Source organism: Symphalangus syndactylus, chromosome 14 (assembly GCF_028878055.3).
Source record: "Symphalangus syndactylus isolate Jambi chromosome 14, NHGRI_mSymSyn1-v2.1_pri, whole genome shotgun sequence".
NCBI classification, from domain to species: Eukaryota; Metazoa; Chordata; class Mammalia; order Primates; family Hylobatidae; genus Symphalangus; species Symphalangus syndactylus.
This window is the reverse complement of record NC_072436.2, coordinates 108,059,114-108,082,500: the sequence shown is the minus strand read 5'-3', so window position 1 is coordinate 108,082,500 and position 23,387 is coordinate 108,059,114. Positions and strand designations below refer to the sequence as shown.

Below are 23,387 nucleotides of genomic sequence, written 5' to 3'. Positions count from 1 at the left end.
CACCCATAGGTGTTAAATAACAACCAATCACTTAGTAAGAAAGCCCCCTCTCAATTCATCATCATCTTCATCATTATATTAGGTTACACCATATGAAACAGCAATTTTTATGAATCTAAAACAAACAAATATCAGCAGTTTTATATGACTCAATCTAATAGGATACTTTAGACATACAAAAAGTTATAAAGAATAAAGGCTGGATGCAGTGGCTCACACCTGTAATCCCAGTACTTTGGGAGGCCGAGGCAGGTGGATCAGGAGTTTGAGGCCAGCCTGGCTAAAATGGTGAAACCCTGTCTCTACTAAAAATACAAAATTAGCTGGGCATGGTGGCACGTGCCTCTAATCCCAGCTACTTCAGAGGCTGAGGCAGGATAATCACTTGAACCCAGGAGGCGGAGGTTGCAGCAAGCCAAGATCGTCCCATTGCACTCCAGCCTGGGCAAAAAGAGCAAAACTTCATCTCAACAACAACAACAAAAAAGTTATAAAGAATAATGGCTAGGCTGAGTGCAGTGGCTCTCACCTGTAATCCCAGTCCTTTGGGAGGCCGAGGCAGGAGAATCGCTTGAAGCCAGGAATTCGACACCAGCCTGGGCAACGTTGTGAGACCCTGTTTCTACACAAAATTTAAAAATTAGCAAGCATGGTGGCACACTCCCAGCTACATGGGAAGAGGCTGAGGTGGGAGGATCACTTGAGCTCAGAAGGTTGAGGCTACAATGAACCATGATTGCACCACTGCATTCCAGCCTGGACAACAAGTGAGATCCTGAATTAGAAAGAAAGAAAAAAAAAGATGAACAGTATTTTCTTTAAAATGACCAGTTTTTTGTGGAAGAGCAGTCACAGAGAGCCCTGATGGCAAATAACTTAAGACGATTCTGGAAGGAATTACAGGTTGGTAATCATAGATGACCAATGCTACCATTGGTGTGGAGATTATAATAGCAGCTGAGCTCATGAGGAGAAGATTCTAGAATACCTATATCTGAATGCTGTACCTTTAGCAACCTGTGTTAAGGGTCTCTTCTTAGAAATGTAGCAGTCCCAGGTCTCAGCTTATGGATTCACTTTTACATGTAACACTGTACTATGATGAAACAGAAGGAGAGAAGATGATAAAAGATTCAACTATTAAACCTTTAAAACTCACTCAATTATTTTTAACAAACATCAACTTCCTACACTTTGATTAGGTCTATTAAGTTTAATTGATTAAAGCCATATGAGCTCCAGAAAGTTTATAAAAGACATTTCTATCTATTCTTATGGTGATTTTTATTTCTTTCTCTTTTTTTTCTAGCACAAATAAAGCTGCTTTGTGTGTCATAATGCCGATGTGTAAGAATTTTTCTGGCATGTATACTGAAGAGTGGAAATCCTGAGTATTATTTAATGATTTTATAGGCATTACCAAATTACTACCCTAAGCAATTACACCATTCTACATGCTCTCCAACAAAGTAGAATTCCCATTTTTCTATACCCTTAAGATTTTTACTTATCTGCTGATGCAAGAGAGCTTTAGCTTGGTGCTACTCTATCTTTAATACCTTTCTAACATTGCTAACTACCTTTTGTCACAAAGGGAGATAGGTCCCCAGGATCAGAAACTTGAGCAAACTGAAATCTAAACTTTCATGTTATCATTTTCCATTCTGCGTGGGTTTTTTTGTTACAGTTGCCTACTCTTCTTGCACAAGGGATACTGACTTTCCAATTGTGATAAAGATGAGAAATTTCCTTATAAAAGAAATTAAATCAGTAAGACAGAGTAAAACCGAATATTAGGTAAATAATAGTACAGATTGCATGTGATTTGGAGGAGAAAAAAATTATGCAGGGAGCTCTGAATAAGTAAAGATGGGAGAAGTAATACACTGGTGATTAATTGCAGGAGAATATTGTTGAGCTCAAGACCAGTGGGTTCTGCAACTAGGTAACACCGCCCTGGAAACTGTAGTATTTCAGAAGTGAAAAATCCTGGGGATCATGTAATCCAACCTATGTGTTTCATGGGTGACGACATTGTGGTTCAGAGAGAGGAAGTGTCTTGCCAGGCACAGTGAGTCAGTGGCCAAGTGGAGGCTGGCACCCAGGTTTTCTTGACTAAGCACATGGCAAGTGGTCACTGCATTGATAGGAACAATCGAAGCAGACTTGTCAAGTGATTAGGACAACAGATCCTTATCCCTGGCTCTGTGCACCCACTATCTGTTGTTTCATTGTCTTGTAATGCAGATCTCCTGCAACCTATCCTTTTAGTTTTCTTTTATCTGAAAATGTCTATTTCTGTCTGCATTCTTGAGGGATATTTGCACTGAATGTAGAACTCAGGATGAACATATTTTAAAATCTTATCTCTTCTAAGATATTCTTCCACAGTCTTCCAGCTGCCATGGTTTCAAACAAGAAGTCGGTGATCATTCAGGTGTTCTCCTATACGTACTGTGTTATTTTGAACTGGCTGCTTTCACGAGTTTCTTTTTAGCTTTGATTTTCAACAGTTTGGCCATTATGTGCCTAGGTGTGGTTTTCCTGTATTTGTCCTACTTAAATTTGCTAAGCTTCTCAAATCTGTATTCCTTGGCTATTTTTCTTTTCTCTTTTCTTTTTTCTTTTTTTTTTTTTTTTTTGCTTAAAACAACACTAATTTATTTTCTTACCATTACTGTATAAGTCTTACATGGGTATCAATGGGCTAAAATCAAGGTGAATTTGATTCCCTTCCAAAGGTTGTGGGAGATAATCTATTTCTGCGGGTTTTCAAGCTTCTAGAAGCTACCCATGTACCTTGGCTTGTGACTTCCTTCCTTCATCTCTGAAGCCAGTAACATCGTATCTCTGTGACTAGTCTTCCACAGTCACACCATATCTTTTGTCCCCATTTTCTACTTTTTAAAATTTCAATAGTTTTGGGGGAAACAGGTGGTTTTTAATTACATGGATAAGTTCTTTAGTGGTGACTTCTGAGATTTTGGTGCACCCATGACCTAAGCAGTGTACACTGTACCCAATGTGTGTAATCTTTTATCCCTCCCCCACCCCAACCCTTCCCCCAGTCCCCAAAGTCCATTATATCATTCTTATGCCTTTGCATCCTCATAATTTAGCTCCCACTTACAAGTGACAACATACGATATTTGGTTTTCCATTCCTGAGTTACTTCATTAGAAGCCTCTTCATTGAGAACACATTGGCTATTATTTCTTTAAATCCCTTTTCTGTCTCATCCTCTCTCCTCTTTCTGTGACTTTATATATGTATAAGTTGAACCTTTTGAGATTGTCCCACAAATACTTGAAGCTCATTTTAAAAATTGTTTTCTCTCTGTTCTTCAAATTGAATAACCTCTATTGTCCCATCTTAAAATTCTTTTTCTTATTTCATATCCATTTTTTGTTAATTCCACCCAGTGACTTTTAAAACTTCATGCATTGTATTCTTCACTTTGAAAACTTCCATTTGGTTATTTTTTAATGGATTTTATTTCTTACAGTTTCTATTTTTATGCTAAAATTTCCTATCTTTTCATTTTGGTGAGCATATTTTCCCTTACATCTTAGATGTCTTTTTCTTCCATGGTTATAATCACAGCTTTAAAAATCATTGTCTGCTAATTTTAACATCAGCGTCATCTTGAGGCCAGTTTTCATTCATTGTCTTTTTCTCTTGAAGATGTTACTTTTTTCCTGTTTCAATATATGTCAACTAATTTTGTATTTATTTATTTATTTATTTATTTTTGAGATGGAGTCTTGCTCTGTCGCCCAGGCTGGAGTGCAGTGGCACAATCTCGGCTCACTGCAACCTCTGTGCCCTGGGTTCAAGCAATTCTTTGCCTCAGCCTCCCGAGTAGCCGGGATTACAGGCACCTGCAACCATGCCCAGCTAATTTTTGTATTTTTAGTAGAGATGGGGTTTCACCATGTTGGCCAGGCTGGTCCTGAACTCCTGACCTTGTGATCCACCCGCCTTGGCCTCCCAAAGTGCTGGGATTACAGGCATGAGCTATCGCGCCCGGCCTATGTCAAGTAATTTTGTATTGAACACAGGACATTAGGGATATGTCGTAAACACTCTGGATTCTGTTATAATCTGAACAGCATTAATATTTTGGGGTTTTATTTTAGTAGGGATATAACTTGGCTGGAATCAAATGCAAAATCTCCTACCCCTACACCCATTGCAGCTCAAATCTTAGTTCAGCTTATTTAGCCTTAGCTGAGCTGCTTGGAGTCTGACCTATGAACATATACATTGTCCAGAAGCCAGCCAGATATTTAGACAGTTATGTACAGAATTTGGGCTACTCCTTTCTCCTTCTCTGTCTGGGATTTCTACTTTCCAGGAGCTATTTTTGCCCCAAGTTCTATCCTCTGATTATAAAGGGCAGTAAACTTTTCTTTTTTTTTTTTTTTTTTTTTTTTTTTGAGATAGAGTCTGACTCTGTTGCCCAGGCTGAAGTTCAGTGGCACTATCATAGCCCACTGCAACCTCAAGCTCTGCAGGCTTAAGTGGTCCTCCCATATCAGCCTTCCAAGTAGCTGGGACCACAGGCATGTGCCACCCCACCCAGCTATCTCTTGTAATTTTAGCAGAGATGGGGTTTCTCCATGTTGTCCAGGCTGGTGACAAACTCCTAGGCTCAAACAATCTTCCCGCCTTGGCCTCCCAAAGTTCTGGGATTATAGGTGTGGGCCACCATGCCCAGCCTTTTTTTTTTTTCTCTTATTAAATTAAAGTCTTAACTGCCCTGCATAGCACTGATTGGAACTTGCCTTCAGACTAAACTCATGAACTGGGAAATTCACCTGTGATGTTCTCATTTTCCATATATTGACTCTCTTCCAGTGTCTGCCTGGCCTGTCACTCTCCAATGCCTTAGGATAGTTGCTTTTTATATTCTCCCCAGAGTTTATAGTTGTTACCTGTGGTAGCGTTGATCATATGGGAGCTGGTCAGCCATACTGGAAATGGAAATCCTTTGTCTCATTTGAATGAATAATGCAAATGGCCCCATCTGAGAGATGGTAAGGAAACAAAGTCATGGCATGTTACAGAATAGGCAGGAGAACAGTCGCCTATGGTTCTTTAAAACTGGGTTGGGGATTTTTAGAATCATAAACCAGACTGGCTTCTATGCAAATCCTCTGTTTTGTGTATTAGTAAGTTGGGGATAGTATTAACAAATGGTCAGTGTTCGTTAAGTGCTTACTAGGTCTAGTGTTAAGACCCTTAAATGCATATGAGCTTGGATTGCTCTTAGTGGGAAATTTTGCAGAGGAGGAAACTGAGGATTTGTGAGGTTAAACTCAGGGTGATAGTAGTTTGCATGATTAATCACTATCAATAATAACGATGGCTCATATTTATTGTATTATTATCATGTTGTAGATAATGCACTATGGACTCTATTTATGTTATCTCATTTAATCCTCCCGACAACCCTATAATGTGAGTACTGTTAACAAACAGAGACTAAAAATACTAAGTAAGGCAGGCGTGGTGGCTCACACTTGTAATCCCAGCACTTTAGGAGACTGAGGCAAGAGGATCACTTGAGCCCAGGAATTCAAGACCAGCCTGGGAAACAGAGTGACACACTGTCTCTACTAAAAATAAAAAATAAAAAATTAGCAGGGCATGATGGTGTGAGTCTGTAGTCCCAGCTACTCAGGAAATAGAGATGGGAGGTTTGTTTGAGCCTGGGAAGTTGAGGCTGCAGTGAGTTATGATCACACCACTGCACGCCAGCCTGGGCAACAGAGCAAGACCCTGTCAAAAAAAAAAAAAAAAAAAAAAAAAAAAAAAGGCTACGTAACATGCCCAAAGTCGCATAATTGGCAAGGAGCAGATCTGGGACTTGAACATTGAACATAGGCAGATTAGCTCCAAGCCTATTTGCTTAACCTCTATACCACAATGCCTTCTTGCTATGGTAAAACATCTGAAAAGATCTATTACCCTATAGGTCCTCTACGGAGGCATGTCACCTTCCTCTTAGCAATACTAGATTGGCTCCAACAGAAGGCTGTGGGCTTCTCTGGTGCATGCACCTGGGTAGGACCCAGAGAACACCTGCGGAGTCTGAATCAACCCAAAAGCCAATATCCATCCATTCATCAGGAACCCCAGCCTACAACGCAAAAGAGGAAATCTTCCTAAGTAGAAATAAACTGTAATAAATTGCAGAGGTTCCCTTGTCCTGGTTTTCACTTCGTGTTTTGGATGCTGCACGCTGGGTGAGCGGAGATTCCAGGCACTGGCCAGAGAAGCTGCCCTGACTCCAAGGGCTGCCATGAACAACTTCCAGGCCATCCTGACTCAGGTGAGAATGCTGCTCTCCAGCCATCAGCCCAGCCTGGTGCAGGCCCTCTTGGACAACCTGCTGAAGGAGGAGCTCCTCTCCAGGGAATACCACTGCACTCTGCTCCATGAGCCTGATAGTGAGGCCCTGGCCAGGAAGATCTCTTTGACCCTACTAGAGAAAGGATGCCTGGACTTGGCCCTCCTGGGGTGGGCCCGGAGTGGGCTGCAGCCCCCAGCAGCCGAGAGGGGCCCCGGCCACAGTGACCATGGTGGTAAGTTGGCATCACTTTTAATCAAGGAAGAATAACAGACTGTAGGCAGCTCAAGGATTTTCCCTCCTCTCTGAAAGGGAAGTCAATGGGAAGGCAGACTGGTGGGAAATCCAAGTGTCTAGTGAGCTGGCAGGAGCAGTGAAAACTTGGAGCACTGTCTCTGTTGCTGGGTGTGCTGGAGCGTACGGCGTGCTTCCCACTCTGCTGGAAGGAACCATCCCAGGGGCATGCAGCCAAATGCCTGCTTGAGTTCACTCCCTGAGCCCTGACGTTACACCAACATTAACAGGGCATGGATGGACAGATCAGCTCCTGCCTTCAAAGGGGTCTGCTGTCTAGTAGGGAAGATGGTTGCAGGCACAATCAGTGTGAGTGAAAAAGAGAGAAATGGGGCCGGGCGCAGTGGCTCACGCCTGTAATCCCAGCACTTTGGGAGGCCAAGGCAGGTGGATCACCTGAGATCAGTTCAACACCAGCCTGGCCAACATGGCAAAACCCTGTCTCTACTAAAAAATACAAAAATCAGCCAGACATCCTGGTGAGTGCATGCAGTCCCAGCTACTCAGGAGGCTGAGGCAGGAGAATTGCTTGAACTCGGAAGGCAGAGGTTGCAATGAGCCGAGATCACGCTACACTGCATTCCAGTCTGGGCAACAGAGCGAGACTCCATCTCAAAAACAAAAAAAAAATAGACAAATGGGGTTCAGAGAAAGGAGGAGCCAGAGAAAGAGCTGAAAGCAGAGCCCACCGTGTATGTGTGTGCATGAGCGTGTGTGCGTTTTCATGCATTTGCTTATGTGTGCATGTGTGTTTCTGTCTGACACACAGAGACAGAAACCAAGAGACAGAGGGAGAGCGAGAAAGGAAGGGAGAGAAAGAGAGACATAGAAAGAGACAGAGAGATAGGCAGAGACAGGGAGAAAAGGGAGGGAGAGGAAGGAAGGGGGAGGCCGACAGAGGAAGAGAAAAAGGGAGAATGTGGGGGAAAGAAACAGAGAGAAACAGAGAATAAGAACTCGCTTACAGGGAGAGAGAATGAATGCTTTATTTTTAAGAGGGTTGGTGGCACACAATCATCTTAAACCAGAAAGACAAGCCTGCACTGTACTCTTTCCACTCACATCCTTGGCTCCTCCAACTTTTTACGTCCCCTACTCAGTTACAAAGAAGTCCTCCCTTCATTGCAATGTCACAACTTTCTTTCTGTTTTTGAGACGGGGTCTGTTCTCTTGCCCAGGCTGGAGTGTAGTGGCATGATCACAGCTCACTGCAGCCTCAACTTGCGGTGCTTGAGTGATCCTCCCACCTCAGCCTCCCCACTAGCTGGGACCACAGGCATGCACCATTATGCCTGGCTAATTTTTTTTTTTAGTTTTTTTTTGTACAGATGAGGTCTCCCTATGTTGACCAGGCTGCTCGTGAACCCCTGAGATCAAGCGATCCTCCCGCCTTGGCGTCTCAAAGTGCTGGGCTTACAGTCATGAGCCACTGCACCCAACCTGGTCATAACTTTCTAAAGACGGTGTTTGTTCCATCTCCTTCTGAAATGCAAGTCTTGAGAGAATAACAGTGATTGACATTGATTATTTAGTGTGCCAGAAACAGCCTAAGCACAATCTAGAACCCTCTTAATTCTCCCTTGACCTTGAGCCCTTTTATCCCCATCCTTATTTAACACTTAAAGCAGAAAACAGACTCTGCCCAGGGGTAACGCAACTTGCCCAGGTCCCCCAGGTGGGAAGTGGTGAAGGCTGGATTTGAAGACAGACAAGCTTTGATCTTCAACGTAGCCTTCAGGGCATCAAATGCATTTTGGCGGCCTTATCTTGGGCACCAGGGCAACGTTGTTTACCAACTTTCCTGCCAAGACATACATTTCTACAGGGTTGGCTCTTCTTTTGGTCAAATTCTCACCCAAGTGGTTTCCATCATCTCTTGGACTCATCTTTCATTCTCTTCCTCCTAACAGACACCTAAGCAAAGGGGCATCTTTACCACCCAAACATTCTCCCTTGGCTTCTCAACAGGGACGCAGACAGCCAGTGTGGTCTTGGTGGTGGCACAGATGCCAACTGGGGGAGAAGCCAGAACCTTCCTCTCTCGCTGGCTGCAGCCCCTCCTGCCCTAGCCACATGTGCCTTCACACGGCTACTGCCTGACACTTCAGCCCCTCCCACCCCCTCTTCTGAGAGTGCTGGTTCCTGTTATTTCGCTCTGTTTCCTCCCTCGGGAGGTGATATATTTATTTCTGATCCCACGTGACTCCAGAAAGTGGAACTGCACTCGGGGCCCAGTGTGGTCTTCGGGGAGCTGGGAGGGGTGCAGGGCAAATTTCTCTTTTCCTGGTTTCTCTTTCTGCCCTCCAGCCAGCTTCCCTCCAGGGCCGCCAGGCTTGACCTGCGACAGTGGGCAGGTGTGCTGCTGCTGGGCAGCTCTCAGGGGGGAAGAAAGAGGACAGGGCAAGAGAATTGCGTGGTTTGTAAACAAAGGGCACTGATTTTCATTTCGATGTGGGTTCAGAAAAGGAAATCATCCATGTGGGGTTTTTGTGACCCTCCCTCTCAACCACTCTGTAATGACCTTGGCTCTCTGCTGTGCTAAACGCTGCACCGGCTCCCATGTCACTCAGAGAAAAAGCTAAATCTGGACAATGGCCCACAAGTCCTTTCCTATCTCACCACCTCCCTGCTCTCATCCCCTACTCCTGTCTGCCTTGTTCATCTACTCCAGCCATGTTGGCACCCTCGCTGTTCCTCAGACACACTCAGCACACTGTCTGCCTCAGAACCTTTGCACATGCCGTTCCCTCTGCCTGGAGCACTCTTCTCTAAGCATTCTCTTGGTCAGCCTCCTAAATTCCTTCTACTCTTTGCACCTTATCAATAAGGCCTGCCCTGACCAAGCCATTTAGAATCGCAACTCCTCCCTCCACACTCTGAGCCCCCTCCCCAGATGTTGATTTTTTCCCCACTTTTTTTTTTGTTTTGTTACAGAGCCTTGCTCTATCGCCCATGCTGGAGTGCAGTGGTGAGATCTCAGCTCACTGCAACTTCCACCTCCCGGGTTCAAGCAGTTCTCATGCCTCAGCCTCCCAAATAGCTGGGATTACAGGTGTGTGCCACTACGCCTGGCTAATTTTTGTATTTTTAGAGACAGGGTTTCACCACGTTGGCCAGGCTGGTCTTGAACTCCTGACCTCAAGTGATCCGCCAACCCCACAAAGTACTGGGATTACAGGTATGAGCCACTGCACCTGGCACCCCACCTTCTGTATATCTTACTTTTGTATTGTGTGTGTGTGTTGTTTATTGTTTGACCGTCCCACTGGAAAATAAACTCCACATGGACATAGATCTATGTTTTGATCACAATATGTCCCAAATACCTAGCACAGGGCCTGAGCACAGGGTAGGTATGCAATATATATTTGTTGAATGTTCATTGGATGGATGGGTGGATGGGTGGGTAGACGGATGAATGGATAGTTCATGTAATACCATTATTCCTACTTTACCAATGAATAAACTGAGGCACAGAGAAGTTAAGTGGTTTGCCTCTGGTCATGACCTGAGGAGGGAGACTATGGGGTCTCCTGAGTCCTGGCTAATTGCAGTACTTTCTGCAAAAAAATACTGTTTTAGCTTCCTCTTCTAAACAACCCAAGGGGCTACCGTAAACCTACCGCAAATAGGTTGGCAATCTTCAAACTGAAACCAGCCTGATGATTCAGAGGGCCCCTTCAGTTATTGCAGTGCCTCAGGTGCAACTGTGCAGAAAGCCTAGTTCTGGAGATGGGAGCTTAGGGGTTTCGCTCTGTGCTACACTGAGCAACCTGTGTGCATCCAGCCCCAGGAAAGCTCCAGTGAATCCCAAGAGTCAAAGTCCTTGCCCTGGAGGAACTCAGGTGCCTCAGTGGCAAGTTAAAGCAAACATTCAGGCAGTCCCTGGTCAACAGTGGGTCACGACATCTGAACAACATCTATCAGAGGCCAAAGAAAGGGGAGCTAGGATGGGTGATGATGGAAAAAGAACCAGGCTGGAGGTTGGACAGTTCTGGGTCTGAGGCCATGTTCTGCTCCTTACACACCATGTGACCTTGGCCACATGACTAGATCACTCGGAATCTCAGTTTCTTCATCTCTGAAATGATACGAATCTCCCAGGGCTCTAGTGAGGGTTAAATGAGATGGTAGGTAGAAACCTTCCAAGGCAGTGCTTGGCATTAGGTAGCACTGTATAAATATCAGACCACTCTGAGGATAACAGCGAGGAGAATTGAACAGGAAGAAGATAAACCAGGGGTTTGAGGCACCAAGAAAAATAATTACTGCAGTCTGGGGGCCCCAAACAAGGTGTCTTTGCATAGACACCTACTCTATGCAAAACGCAGCGCTGAGTGCTTGGGTACAGTGCATATTTGAGAAACGAATCAATGTGGCCCCTGCCCTCAAGTTGAATTGGCCCATGGGCCATGTCCTCAGACAGCCTGAGTGCCTGTCCTGCCTTCCCAATTCCAAGAGGTATGACTTGAGCACTTCCCGGGCGCCCCGCCTCAGTTTCCCCATCTATAATGTGGAGATGATAATAGCATTCAGAGTCACTGATCTAAGGGCTGAGGCACATCATTCAGTGTAAGCCCCATACACTCCCTGCAAGAGGAAGCTGGTTCCGACTCAGCCCTGAGGCTCGCGTCTGAGGCAATCACAAGCCCAACGTGAATGGTGGAAAGATGGCTCTAAGTGGGGGCAGCCTCAGCTGACCTTGGGTTTGACCATGGAAGGCAAGGCACAAAGGGGCCCATTTTGCACACTTTCTCAGAGGCTGTAGGGCACCCCTGCCAGGGTCTTACATTTTATTGATTCCTTTGACTCTACTTTGTTGGTTGTTTTTGTTGCTCTGATTTCATTGTGTGATATTTTTGCCCATGAGGTCTCAGTTCTAGGAATGTTAGGACAAACGCCCCCTCTGGGAAGTTGCCTGATTTATTGGAAAGGGAGGAACACCCCACAGATCGTTAAGTTCCCTTCCTCCAGCTTCCTTCCCCATCTGGCCCTTAGGATGTGAGAAACCAGAGCTGTGACACACCAGAGAGGAGAGAGGCTGTGCCCTCCCACCTTCGGGGCTTCCTTTCCTGAGAACCAGCCCCTGTTCTGATCTCGGGAGTCTCCTTTGCCTCAGGGAGGGGGATGTGTTGGCGAGGAAGACTCGTGCCTTTCATCTTGGACTGCTTGTCTGGCCCTCTACCCCATGAACCACAGAAGGAGACACACCTGCACCCGGAAGCTGGCATTTCCCCATGGGTTTTCCCAGGCCAGCCTGTTGCAAACACAGCTTGCCCACAAGCCTGGCACTTCTCCAACCAGGCACGGTTTCTGTTCTCTGTTGCTATGACCTTGAGCGGTTCACCTGCGTTCCTTACTGTCTACTTTCCCATCCACCTACCTGCCTGCCCTCCAACTTTCCTGATCTGTCTACCTACCTTCATATATCTACTTCTTTTTATTATTATTATTATCATTATTCTCACTCTGTCTTTTTTTTAATTTAATTTTTTTGGCGGTGGGGGGGACACAGTCTTGCTTTGTAGCCCAGGCTGGAATGCAGTTACGTGATCTCAGCTCATTGTAACCTCTGCCTCCCAGATTCAAGCAATGCTCCTGCCTCAGCCTCCCGAGTAGCTGGGATTACAGGTGCCTGCCACCATGCCCAGCTAATTTTTATATTTTTAGTAGAGACAGGGTTTCATCATGTTGGCCAGGCTGGTCTCAAACTCCTCACCTCAAGCAATCTACTCATGTCAGCTTCCCAAAATGCTGGGATTATAGGCGTGAGCCACTGTGCCCAGCCTCTCAACCTGTCTTATGGTGATAATCTACTTCTCAATTTATCTATTTATATCTACTATCTACATACTTATACACTTATTTACTCATGTCTACTTATCAGTTAATCAATTTTTCCACCTACCTAGTCACCCATATATTTCCCATATATTTACATGTCAAAGTATTTCCCTGCATTCCTACCAACTAAGCCCCCTATACAACAATCCATCAGTAGGTCCAGGTTCTCATACATCCTCCCTTGTCCCTCCCTAATTTGAATACATAGCAGTTGTATTCTACTCACCTATCTCCCTATACACTGAGCTCTTTCTCTCCCTTCCTTGCCTCCTTTCTTTCCTTCTCCCGAATAATTTATTTAGCACCTGCTAGAAATTATGGTAGACTCCCGATCCGGTGCTCTTTCACCAAAAAGCATGAGATGAAGAAGTACTTTTAACCTAGTAGGGGAGGAATCCTCATCCGTTTGGAACTGGAGTCTGCCTTGATCATTCAAATCTAAAACTCCATTCGTTCCTTCAAATGGTCTTGGAATAGTGTATCTTTTATTTTATTATTTTATTTTATTTTTTGAGACAGGGTCTTGCTCTGTCGTCAAGGCTGGAGTGCAGTGGTGCAATCACAGCTCACTGCAGCCTCAATCTCCTGGGCTCAAGCCATCCTCCCATCTCAGCCTCCCAAGTAGCTGGGACTACAGGCTGCACCACTATGCCCGGCTAATTTTTTTATTTCTTATAGAGATGAGGTCTCGCTGTGTTGCCCGTGGCTTGTCTCAAACTTCTGGGCTCAAGCGACATGCCTGCCTTAGCCTCCCAAAGTGCAATGTGCCACTGTACCTGGCCTGATAACGTGTCTTTCAAATGCTCAGTTCTGTGTAGGTATTGGGGTGAGTGTAGAAAATTAAAGACCTGATCCTAGACATTAACAGATTTATGATCTAATCAGAGGTAGCAGCGATGATGCTTATGAACTCGAAAGTTGAAGTTTTATTGCCAAATAATGTTGCAGCGAGTTTTGTAAAACACAGCAAAGCAAGAAAATTATAGTTAGCTGGAAGCACGATGAAGGTGGGAACTCGAGCTTTGCAGGATGGCTAAAATATAGACCAAAAGGGAGAAGGCAGGAGAGCAGTGCCGGGAGGGAGCAAGCTCCCAGCATTCTCCCTTGGCTTGCAGGGAACCAAGGTGCAAAGGTAGGACTGAGTGGAATCTGTTTTGGGAGACTGCAACAAGGACCGGCAATTTTTCCAGAACAACTGTTCTTTACTTGGAAGACCAACTTCCTCCCCATCTCTCCCTGGGACTTGCCAGGGGACCCTACTATGGCAACCGTAATCATGGTTCTGCTGGGTGCTAGTGGTTGCTGGCATGCTAGTTTCTGACTCGAGACAAATAAATTCAGATCCCTAGGGCAAGACCGGCTTCAGCAGCACCTCTCCTGACAGGGGTCCCGTCTCAGGAAAGAACTGACTTTGTCCCAAGCAGACCTGGGCTCGGGGAATCCTCAACACCTCTGCAAGAGTTTTTTGTTGTTGCTGTTGTCATGTGTGGTTTTTTGTTTGTTTGTTTTTGTTTTTTTTTTTGAGATGGAGTCTCACTCTGTTGCCCAGGCTGGAGTGCAGTGGTGTGATCTCAGCTCACGGCAACCTCCACCTCCCAGGTTCAAGCAATTCTCCTGCCTCAGCCTCCCGAGTAACTGGGATTACAGGCGTGCACCACCACACCTGGATAATTTTTCTGTTTTTAGTAGAGACAGGGTTTCACCATGTTGGCCAGGCTGGTTTCAAATTCCTGACCTCAGGTGATCTGCCCTCCTCAGTCTCCTAAAGTGCTGAGATTACAGGCGTGAGCTACCGCACCTGGCCTGCAGGAGTCTTTAAGAAGCAGCAACAAGGATGCAGGTGTTTCAACAGAGAGGAAGCCTGCGGTGGGCTTCACTCCTCCTCCTGCTCTTTGTCCCCATTCACTCAGTGCCAGAGGTTGTCATTCTGCCTCTGAGCCATCCTGCCCCCTCCATCCCCATCCCCGCACCCTCACCTGCCACTGCTGAAATTCAGGTGCGCCTCAGCTCCTGGCTGGGTACCGCTGCCACTCATCTGTAGCCTCTCTACCCTGGTGCCTCCGGGTGCCAAAGTGCATCCTCTGCCATCAGCCAAACACACAGGTTGACGGGTGTCACTTGCTCTGCTCAGAGACCTGCACCGACTGGAGGAGTCAGGGAAGGTGTAGACGAGGAAGGTGGTACTGAAATGAGCCTCTGGTACAGGGAAGATGTACCAGGCAGCTGCTGTCATCCAGGTGAGAGATGGTAGTCCTGGCTGGCCCATTCTAAGTTCCAAAGCTGCCTTGGCCATCGGTCTGAGGGTGGGATGGGGGGACATCAGAATCAGCTGTCTCTGAGAACATAAAGGGACCCCCATATGGGACCTCAAGACAGCTGAGCAGTCAGAGGCGCCTCTCCCGTGGCACCAGGTCATAGGATAATGAGACTTCTTAGAATTTCTTTCTTTTTTTTTTTTTTCTCTTTTTTGAGACTGAGTCTCGCTCTGTCACCCAGGCTTGAGTGCAGTGGCACGATCTAAGCTCACTGCAACTTCTGCTTCCCGGGTTCTCTGTGATTCTCGTCCCTCAGCCTCCCGAGTAGCACATGCACCATCACGCCCAGGCTAATTTTTGTATTTTTAGTAGAGACAGGATTTTGCCACGTTGGCCAGGCTGGTCTTCAACTCCTGACCTCAAATGATCTGCCCACCTCAGCCTCCCAAAGTACTGGGATTACAGGCATGAGCCACCGTGCCTGGCCCTTCTTAGAATATCTGACATTCACCATGTCCGTTTGTTAGCCCCACTCAGCAAGGCTGTTTCAAATTGACTCAGCATTTCTTGTCTGTCAATTTCTACCCCACTCCTCACCTGAGGACTTCTGAAAACAGTGAAGGCTTCAAAGTAATCACCTTACAAAGAAGTGCATCATCCTCATTTCAAACATGGGGAAACTGAGGACCACAGAGAGGAAGTAAAGAGGCCAAGGTCACACACCTGCTAGTAAGTTCCCCGTCCAGTGCTCTTTCAGCAAAAATGCATGAAGCACACAAGTCATGTTTCCAAACCTTCATTTCCGTACCACCTTCCTCATTTTTGTGTTTTCTACATAACGCTTTACTATTATTTATGACAGGGTTTTTTTAACCACTCACCTTTTTTACTCATCTTTCTTTTCTTTTTCTTTAGGACAGGCAGGATCTCACTCTGTTGCCCAGGCTGGAATGTGTGTCATGATCATAGCTCACTGCAGCCTCCAACTCCTGGGCACGCTCGATCCTCCCACCTCAGCCTCCAGAGTAGCTGGGACTATAGGTGTGCACCATCATACCTGGCTGATTTTTAAAAAATAATTTGTAGAAAAATTAGCTGGACGTAGGAGAACGGCGTGAATCCAGGAGGCGGAGCTTGCAGTGAGCCAAGATTGCGCCACTGCAGTCCGGCCTGGGTGAAAGAGCGAGACTCCGTCTCAAAAAAAGAAAAAGAAAAAGAAAAATTAGCTGGACATAGTGGCGGGTGCCTGTAATCCCAGCTACTCTGGACGCCGAGGCAGGAGAATCAGTTGAACCCGGAAGCCGGGAGGCGGAGGTTGCAGTGAGCCAAGATCATGTCATTGCACTCTAGCCTGGCAATAAGAGTGAAACTCTGTCTAAAAAAAAAACAAAAACAAACAAAACCCCAACAATTTGTAGACATAGGGTGTCACTATGTTGCCCAGGCTGGCCTCCAACTCCTGGCTTCAAGCAGTCCTCCTGCTTTGGCCTCCCAAAATATTGGAATTACAGGCATGAGCCACCTGGCCCAGCCATCTACTTTATATTCGAATAAAACTTTACATCCCATTATAAGGGAAAAAAATGGCAAAAACAGGAGGTAACCATTTAACAAGAAAGCAGAGTGATGTTAGATTCTAGCAAGATACTGTTGACTGTAGAAGGCTCTGAGGCTAGAGAGCTGCTTTCTATAAAATGGAGGGATCATACATTAGAAGAGGTGTTAAAGACATGTTCGCACCAAGCTGAGACTTCCTCCTTGATGCCATCGGGAGGATGGGCAGAGATTGGAAAAGGCACTAACTTTTTCTCTGTGGGAGTCAGTATTATTTAGCATCACATTGGTGGGTCACCCCAAACCATCTGACTACAAGGGTACCGTATTTGGGTTAACACTCTTTTAGGTATAATTTATGTTTTAGTCCAATGTCTTGGGATGAAAATGACAGGTGGGTCACTTATGATCTCCAGGGAAATTCAGGGCAATTTGGTGTGGGAGTGGGCATGGTAGAGGGGAGCGGCATCTAAGAAGTCCCCAGCAGAGGCTGTCAGCTTGTCTTGAGGCATTTGGGGGGGCGCTATGATACTGGCCCCATCCTGCAGAAGGTGGCAGATATTGGCAGCTGGCACCAGTGCGGTTCCATTGTGATCATCATTTCTGAATGTCAGAGTGTTGCAGGTTCCCCCAACAGACTTTCTGTGCAACTTCTGTCTTCAAATTCAATCCACAGTAAGGAACTGAAATTAATTTCAGAGGTGTGGGGAGGGCTTAAGGGAGTGTGGCAAAATTAGAGGGCGTTCAGAAACAGAAATCTGACTGCTTGGGGCCACCTCGCAGCGAGAGTTTTTTGATGGTCCCTCACTTGTTTCTTTGCATGTTGGCTTAGCTTGGCGGGCTCCTGACTGGTGACTGGTTAGTGATGAGGCTAGTGATGAGGCTGTGTGCTTCTGAGCTGGGCATCCGAAGGCATCCTTGGGGAAGCTGAGGGCTCGAGGAGGGGCTGCCAGACTCCGGGAGCTGCTGCCTGGCTGGGATTCCTACACCATGCGTTGCCTGGCTCCACACCCTGCTGGGTCCTACCTGTCAGAGCCCCAAGGTAAAAGGGCCGGGAAAGCATTTTAATTTAGAGTGCGGTCTCACCTGGTCCTGCCATTCCAGATAAACAGAGAAACCATTCCGAATTGGGGATGGGGGTGAGGATGGGAACACGAGTCTGTGTCTGGCTAGGGCAGGCCATTGGAAGATGTGAAAGAGTTGTCTATTTCCTTCCACCGGAGGGAAACTTCAGGTCATTCAGGTGTCTGGAGTGTGAACCCTGTATCAGCACCAAAAGGTTCTAGAAGTCAGACTTTTGGGCAGTGTGTCATTAACTCTCAGCATGCTGGCCTGGCTCAGCCCACAGAAAGGTCCTCTCATCTCCCTTTGGGTAAATACTGAGGGGTGCCTCTGCAGGACGGGACCTCTGCCAGACTCTGCTCCAACCCCAGAGAAGCAGGGAAACCAAAATTGGAGTCAGCCTTGAGGTGCAGCTGTTGAGCCCTTGGCAGCTGGGGAGAGCTGGCGGATGCTGCCCTCCTCCCAGTTTCCAAATGGTGTTGTTTGAAAAGGGGCAGGGGACAGGGGGACATATGGTGGGAAGAGCACAGTGCAGACACCTGGCACCAGCTCTGAAGGCAGCATGGCAGCTACACCCTTGGCTGGGAAGGGTGTGCCCCTGAAGAAGCTGTTTACATTCTCTGAGTCGCTTTTCCCGGAGTGTAAAATGGATGTGTGGGAAAGCCTGTATGATAGGGTAATGACGAGGGACCTAGCACAGTGTCCAGTATTTTGTAGGAACTGAATATCATCATAGGAGCTCAATTTTATTGGCATTGCTGTTGTTGGATGGTTAAAGGGGTGGTACCCCTTTTCTCAGACTCCCCTGAAATGTATGGTTTGCTCTGAACCCAGAGACTGATGGCAGGTCTGCCGGTGTTGTTGGGTGCAGCCGTAAGTTGCTACGGGAAAGTGTTTTAGGGGAGAAGTCAGAGGTGACTTTGCCCCGTCCCTCAATTCCAGATGAGGAAATTCAGGCCTGAAAAGGGAAAGTGACCACCTCAAGGTCTCAGGCCCTGGAGGACCCAGCAGGAATCCAAGACCACTGAAAAGGACGGGCAGGGCTCTTGCCACCGCCGGGGGTGTGGTCATGGGAACACAGGTGTTCCATCCATGGAAGGTACCTGAGGGATTTTCTCTTCCTCCCCAGGGCCAGCATCAGAGGAGTGAATAACTCAGTTAGCTCATCTCAGGGGCCATGTGCCCTGGGAGGTGGTTTGCCACTTTTACGGTTGGACTGAGTTGGAGAGAAACAGAGACCCACCCAGGGGTGGGGACAAGCTCCCTGCAGCTCAGGACTTGCAGATCACTTGCTCAAGTGGCTCTCTAGCTCCTGGCTCCTGGCCCGGGCCTGGGACTCTCCCCGAAGTGGGGCTGGCCACTGTGAGGAGCTGACTGGAGGCAGGCAGCTGGGATGCCACTTCTGATAAAGCACGTGGTGGCCACAGTAGGTGCCTGGTTGCTCCACAGCCTGGCCCGAGCCCAGTGCTTTAGAAAGAAAGTGAAAGGGAAAAAGAACTGCGGGGAGGCGGGGAGGTACGATGACCAAGGAGGGGACGAGCTGCCACAGACTCGCGGCGGCCCCAGAGCTGGCGGGAGGGAGAGGCCACCAGCAGCACGCGCGGGAGCCGGGGGAACAGCGGTAGGTGACCAAAGTCTCCTCTGTAGCCCCTAAGGTCGGGCTGAGAATCGAGGCTCCGAGACGGTCAGCTACTTGCTCAAGGTCACACAGCAAGTCTGGGAGGAGTTGGGGTGGAATACGCAAAATGTAGGCCCGGGAAACACCTCGTTTCCAGCATTCCTGGAACGACTCTGCGCGGGAACCGGGAGCCGGGAACCCGGAGCTTGGCTTGCTGTGCCCAGAGCTCCGGGGCCTCGGGCGGGTGGCAGGAAAGCCTGGCGGCAGCTTCTGCAGAAAAACTGGAGCGCAGACGGGGAGCGCGGAGCAGAAACACGCCCCCGGCCACCCTTGGCCGACTCCGCGCGCCCGGGATCCTGCAGAGGTGCGCGCCCATCTTGTACGCTAGACCTTGGACCAGGGCCGCCGTTCTCTGAGCTTCACTTTCCCTGTTAGGTCATATTCCTGCTCTAACTCTGGAATCTTGGGTATTGGGCTCTCCGGGCGGGGGCCCCTACGCAGGGAGGCAGTAGGGAGCGAAACCTTTAACCAGAGGATGGGAGAAGTCCTCAACTCTCGTTGAACATCTTGGCGAAGGCGTGTGTTTTGGGGAGGGGTGGGGGAGGGGTCCCCCGGACTGAACCGATCTCTTGGTCTCTCACTTCTCTATCTCGCTTTGGGGCCCTGAGTCACACCCTCTAAGGAGAGGGGCTAAAGAGCCCTGGAAAGCCAGCGTGTGAATGCCGGGGTGGGAGTGGGAGACTGGGTCTCCCTGGGGTCCAGGAAAGCCGGAATGGGAGCCACCATGCTTAGCTTAGTATGGAACTCTTAAAAGCCGCGGTCCTCCTGAGTCCCACAGCCCCTCTCCACCCTAGGTGGCACAGGAGACGTGGCAAAAGCCTAGAAGTTCAACGCATGGCTCCCTCCCCAGTCGCAGCCTGGAGTTTCTAACTTTGGCAGAAGTCTTCCGTTTCTGCTCCCCACTCCAAAGAAAAAATAAATAAATACTTCTCCGGAGTGAGATTAAGGAAAGAGGCACTTCTTCCTCTTGGAGACAGAGGAGTCAAAGGAACCTGACTCCAACAAATGATCACCTTGCAAACCCCCGGCTGCCTTAGGTGATGAGCTGGTCTCCAACAATCTCAGAACGTTTGGAGGCAGGGTCTTCGAAGATGACTGAGCGGGGAATCGCAGGCTCCCCACACATGAACATCACCTGGGATGATCAACCTGTTTAGGATGCAGGTTCCCGGGCTCACCCCCAGGCCCCGTTGGCTAGGCCTGGGGTGAGGCTGAGACCCTGCAGGTTAAACCATCTATCCCAGGTGACTCCAATGTTCGTTTGTGGTGCAAAAGTCCCTCGAGGCAGAGACACTGGGAGGCGCTGATGTGGTCTCATCTCTTTACTCTTTCCCTGTTACAAAACCTTTATCAGAAAAGGAGTCCCAGGAGGTGTTTTGTTTTGTTTTGTTTTGCTTAATGCCACATAGCAAGCAGTTTGCAGAGGCAGGATTTGAACCCTGGTCTACTGAGAGCCCAGTCCAGTGCAGCAAGCAGATGTGAATCTCCACAAACGCAGGGCAGGGCCCAGGCAGTCAGAGAGAAACCTGTTGATACCCAGTCTGTCTGATGGCTGGGGCTTGGTTTCATGTCCTAAGACCCAGCCTCAGATACCTGGAGAACAGCAGAATCAGAAAACTAACCCAAGGAAACTCTGGATCAGTTCCAGGCAATCAGGGAAGTGGCTGGAGGGAGGTAGGAAGCTTCTGGACTTAGCCTCAGATTTGCCTTGAGTCACCCTGACAAGTGACTTCCCCTCTCTGAGGTTCATCTGTAAAATTGATAAAACACGAGAGCTTGCTTGATGGTGTCTGATGTGTACAGAAAAAGCACTTTAGAAAACCACCAAAGAATATTCATGCATTGAGAATAATTATTATAGATCCTAAAGGGATTGTTCAGAAAGATCAGAGAGGGGCCGGGCGCAGTGGTTCACACTTGTAATCCCAGCACTTTGGGAGGCCGAGGCGGGTGGATTGCTTGAGGCCAGGAGTTCAAGACCAGCCTGGGCAACATGGAGAAACCCCATCTCTACTAAAACACTTTTTTGTGTTTTAGCCGGGCATGGTGCTGCACACCTGTAATCTCAACTACTTGGGAGGCTGAGGCATGAGAATCGCTTGAACCCGAGAGGCAGAGGTTACCCGAGAGCCGAGATTGCACCACTGCACCCCAGCCTGGGCAACAGAGCAAGACTGTCTCAGGAAAAAAAAAAAGAGAGAAAAAAGTCAGAGAGGAAAGCATAGGCAGATGGGAGGTTTCCAAAGACCAAGACACACACAGTCAAAAGACAGTTCAGAAAGGGGCATTAGTTACCACCGATTCTCATCGGAAGGACATAGATACTTTTCAGATTCCTTCAATCCTTCTGACATCAAGGACAAGGTCTCTGATCTTCCCTGATGTTTGACAGTGTCCTAATGCTTGCTAAGATTTCTTTTTAACAAAGTGGTAGAGAAGCTGACATTATTTTAGTAATATTGTTTCATTTTCAACCACAAGTGATACTGTTGGTTTGGTTTTGCTCTTCCATTTATACATGGAAAAAAAGTTTTCTTTTTGTAAAATCATGGTAAAATACATATAACATAAAATTTACCATTTTAACCACTTTTAAATGTACAATTCAGTGGCATTAAATATTTCAAACTGTTGTGCAACCCCCGCTACCATCCATCTCCAAAACTTTTTCATCCTCCCAAACTGAAACTCTACCCAGTAAGCAATAACTCCCCACTGCCCCTTCCATTCAGCTCGTGGTGACTCCGACTTCCTGTCTCTATGTTTTGGGCTACTCTAGACACCGCCTTTAAATAGAATTACACAATATTTGTCTTTTTGTGCCTGGCTTCTTTCACTTAGCATAATGTCTTCCAGGTTCATCAATGTCATGCCATGTGTAATTCCTTTCTATGGCGGAATAGTATTCTAATATGTGGATATCCCATATTTTGTTCATCCATTCATTCATTTCTTGATAGACACTTGGGTTTTTCCTACCTCTTGACTATTGCGAATAATGTTGCTAGGTACATGAGTGGACAAATATCTGTCTGACTCCCTGCTTTCAACTCTAGAAAGCTTTCTTTTAAAATCGGTCTATTAAGTTTCTTTAAAAAGTTAATTTAAGAAAAATACTAAGGTAAATTGTAGAACAGGTGATATGTCAATATGACCCCAAAAATTGTAAAGATGGAAGACAAATGCCTGCAGTTTGGGAAACCGGATGAGAGGAAAGACCTGGAAGCTATTGTAAACTCTAGGCTGAGGGTCTGGTGACTACTAGACCAAGGGCATGGCAGCAGAGGGCAGCTGAGAGACTTCAGGAAGGAAAGATATAAGAATTAAGAAAGGGGCCTGGTGCAGTGGCTCATGCCTGTAATTCCAGCACCTTGGGAGGTCAAGACAGGATGATGGCTTGAGACCAGGAGTTCGAGACCAGCCTGGGCAACAGAGCAAGCTCTTTTTTTTGGAAAAAAAAATACATAAATTAATAAAAATAAATTTTTGAAAATACAGATTCCAGGCTGGGAATAGTGGCTCACACCTGTAACCCCAGCACTTTGGGAGGCTGAGGCCAGCGGATCACCTGGGGTCAGGAGTTCGAGACCAGCCTGAGCAACATGGTGAAACCCCATCTCTCCTAAAAATACAAAATGAGCCAGGTGTGATGGCGCATGCCTGTAATCCCAGCTACTCGGAGGCTGGGGCAGGAGAATCACCTGAACCCAGGAGGCGGAGATTGCGGTGAGCCGAAATCACACCATTGCACTCCAGCCTGGGCAACAAGAGTGAAACTCTGTCTCAAAAAAAAATGAAAGAAAATACAGATTCCTGGGCCCGGCTGCAGACTCCCTGAATAGAGCCACTGGGGGTGAGGCCCAGGACGCTGTGTTTTTAACATCCTTCCCAGGTAATTCTCACTCACAGCCAAGCCTGCCAATGGCTGGACTCCGTAGTCAGATCTCAGCAAGAAGGACTGGCTCATGGTTCATCTTGGGGTCTCCAGCACCCAGCAGAGTGCTCAGGCGGGGAGCGGGAGGGTACTTTGTTAAGTAGAGCCAGATGGGTCAGGACTAAAGAGTGGGGCCTGGCTTTGCTTACTGCAGTCACAAGATCCTCATCACTCCACCCCCTACCCCAGCACCAGGGTCAGATTCCCTTCCAGGAAAAACTTGTTGGACTCCTTTCCAGGTCATTGACAGCACTTAGGAGTGGCATGCAGAGGGGAGGCTACTGGAGCAGGGACAGATCAGGCAAGTCGGGAAGGGAACTCATCCCAACCCTGCATTCTGGACAGAGACTGAAGGTCTCCTGGCTGCAGCTCATACAGCTCATCTTCATTCTCATCCTGGGACCACCAGGC

At 47.3% G+C, this 23,387-nt stretch overlaps 1 protein-coding gene and 1 long non-coding RNA gene across 19 annotated transcripts in view; both read left to right on the top strand.

Moving 5' to 3' along the window:
• The first annotated feature begins 17,125 nt into the window (after positions 1-17,125).
• CIITA (class II major histocompatibility complex transactivator) overlaps positions 17,126-23,387 on the top strand; it is a 61,363-nt gene continuing 55,101 nt past the window's right edge. For 9 of the 18 annotated variants that reach the window (XR_010115776.1, XR_010115777.1, XR_010115775.1 and 6 more), the window contains exon 1: positions 17,133-17,344. Coding sequence is in view for 10 of the 18 variants with exons in the window: in XM_063618170.1 (XP_063474240.1) it covers positions 17,293-17,344 (52 nt within the window). In the remaining 8 variants the exon portion in view is untranslated. Of the gene's footprint in view, positions 17,345-18,902; positions 18,986-23,387 lie in introns of those variants that run through there. The other 9 variants (XM_063618175.1, XM_063618174.1, XM_063618178.1 and 6 more) reach the window with 6 other exon arrangements.
• LOC134732520 (uncharacterized) lies at positions 18,997-19,966 on the top strand. The gene is made up of 2 exons (XR_010115791.1): positions 18,997-19,346; positions 19,837-19,966. It is a non-coding gene; the product is annotated as an uncharacterized lncRNA (long non-coding RNA).